Source organism: Trichoplusia ni, chromosome 27 (genome assembly GCF_003590095.1).
Source record: "Trichoplusia ni isolate ovarian cell line Hi5 chromosome 27, tn1, whole genome shotgun sequence".
In the NCBI taxonomy this organism is placed as follows: Eukaryota; Metazoa; Arthropoda; class Insecta; order Lepidoptera; family Noctuidae; genus Trichoplusia; species Trichoplusia ni.
The window spans coordinates 4,218,177-4,220,374 of NC_039504.1; the positions used below are offsets into that span (position 1 = coordinate 4,218,177).

Consider the following 2,198-nt stretch of genomic DNA (forward strand, 5'->3'; position numbering starts at 1 on the left):
GGTTAGCCCGACTAGAGACACAACCGGAGACCTTAATCATGAGGTGCTGCTGCTGAGCTTAAGCAGCGAGACGAACGAAAACATGAAGTTAAAATTTACTTTATTTTAAATTCTGTAGTGCCCATCGCACTATTCGCTTCCACAATTTGGAACGTGACTCGTAATGAATCTCGTTCGGCGGGAACCTGGCTCATTTAGGCCGCTTTAGCTGCAATTACGTGGAGGTGACTCACCTCGCTGTCAATCGCTAGTGCAACAGCCTTTGTAATGCTAATTTTGTTATGTTAGGTATTGTTGTTTGTGTTTTTAGGTGTTTCTTGACTTATATACAGACAGTAAGCAAAAGGAGTAAAGAAGGTTTATAAAAAAAAACATTTAATTATTTTTAGAAATAAAGTTAATGAGTCCGAAATTATTTTTGCTTTGTTTCAAAGTTGGTTTCACAATAATAATATGCAACATTCAACCTACTTATATATATATAATACTTTTGACTTTAAGATTTTTTAATTAGAATTCAAATCAATAACCTAAATGCTTTTCTCACCGTTTCTTATATTACTTTAAAACATCATTAACCGACTGATTTGTGAGCTCAGCAGTGCCAGTGTTGGATGTTCTGTCGACGGGCAGTGTGTCAACAATATTAGTTATGCCGACAATATGGTACTGCTGAGCCCATCAATCAGTGCTATGAGAAGGCTCGTCCGAATCTGTGAAGATTATGCGGTGGCTCACGGTCTCAGGTATAACGCCGTGAAGAGTGAACTCATGGTGTTCAAGGCCGGAAATAAGACTTACGACGATGTGCCGCCAGTTACACTGGCGGGCGTCGAGTTGTCTAGAGTCACACGTTTTAAATACCTGGGACATTGGGTCACCGATAATTTAACAGATGATGTGGACATTGAGAGGGAGCGTAGGGCATTGACAGTTAGGTGTAATATGTTGGCCCGTAGGTTTGCGCGATGTTCAGCGGATGTCAAGAAAACATTGTTTCGTTCGTATTGCCAGTCGCTGTACACGTGTGCCCTATGGGTCCGCTATACACAGAGCTCGTACGGTGCCCTGCGAGTCCAATATAATGACGCGTATCGGGTTATGGTGGGGCTGCCGCGCTTTTGCAGTGCATCGGGGATGTTTGCCGAGGCAGGTATACCTGATTTTCACTGTATAATACGCTCACTGATGCGGCGAGTGCGCGACAGCTCCAACAATCTCGTTGCTACTGTGGCTAGTAGGGTTGACAGCCCTATCATGTGGCACTGGATGACGACTCACAGACCGTCATTCAGATATGTAAAATAAGTGTTTTGTTTTTTAATTTTCTCGTTTTTATTTTATTGTAAAGTGTTTTGTTTTTTTAATTTTAAACTTCTCGTTTTTATTTTATTTGTATTGTAAGTAACTGCTTGTGTATAATTTTAACTCTATGGATGTTATGTCTGAAAATAAAGTTTTATTATTATTATTAAATGACAAACCAACATCTAGCGAATAATAAGGTCCTATAAGTAAGTTGAAAAAAATACAGCTCTTTATTGATGTCAATAACGTACAAATTTTCTATAATAAAATCATAAAAAAATATAAAGGGAACCTTTCAAAATTCAATTCAAACATATGTTTGCTCGTGACTTGTACAGAACCACAAACAATTCATACTTTATGTCAATACTCCTTTGATAGCGCGACGAATGAGAAAGTAAACTCTCTAATAAAATGAAAACGACAGCCAAGTTCAGTCAGCGGGAGTTTATGTACGGTTTACGATAGAAGATGTATTCATACTAGTATAGCACGTGGTATTACTGTGGAAAGATAAGCTTATGTTATTAAGACTATCATATTATGGTGCAACACAAAATCTTAGTCCCTTTTTTAATGTCGTTTAACGTCCATAAAGCTCGTTTTTAAGATTTTTGGAAATAAAGAAAAGGTTTCTAAGAGGAGCTCGTGGCTAAGCTATAACCGCATAAGTGATTCGATCACAGGTTAAGTTATGCTTGACGCGGTTGGTCCGTGGATGGGTGACCATCTTTATCATAACGAGTTCCTCCGTTTCGGAAGGCTTGTTAAATTGTGGGTCCCGGCTGTTATTCCTACATCTTTGACAGTCGTTACACATAGTCAGAAGCTGAAAAAAGTCTGACAGCCAGTCTAACCAAGGAGTATTGTGTTGCCCAGGTAACTGGGTT

General features: G+C 39.0%; 1 protein-coding gene across 1 annotated transcript; it reads left to right on the forward strand.

The window, feature by feature from the left end:
• The first annotated feature begins 663 nt into the window (after window positions 1–663).
• LOC113505759 lies at window positions 664–1,308 on the forward strand. Its single transcript, XM_026888564.1, has one exon. The coding sequence runs from the start codon at window positions 664–666 to the stop codon at window positions 1,306–1,308; it is 645 nt and encodes a 214-aa protein (XP_026744365.1).
• The last annotated feature ends 890 nt before the right edge of the window (window positions 1,309–2,198 follow it).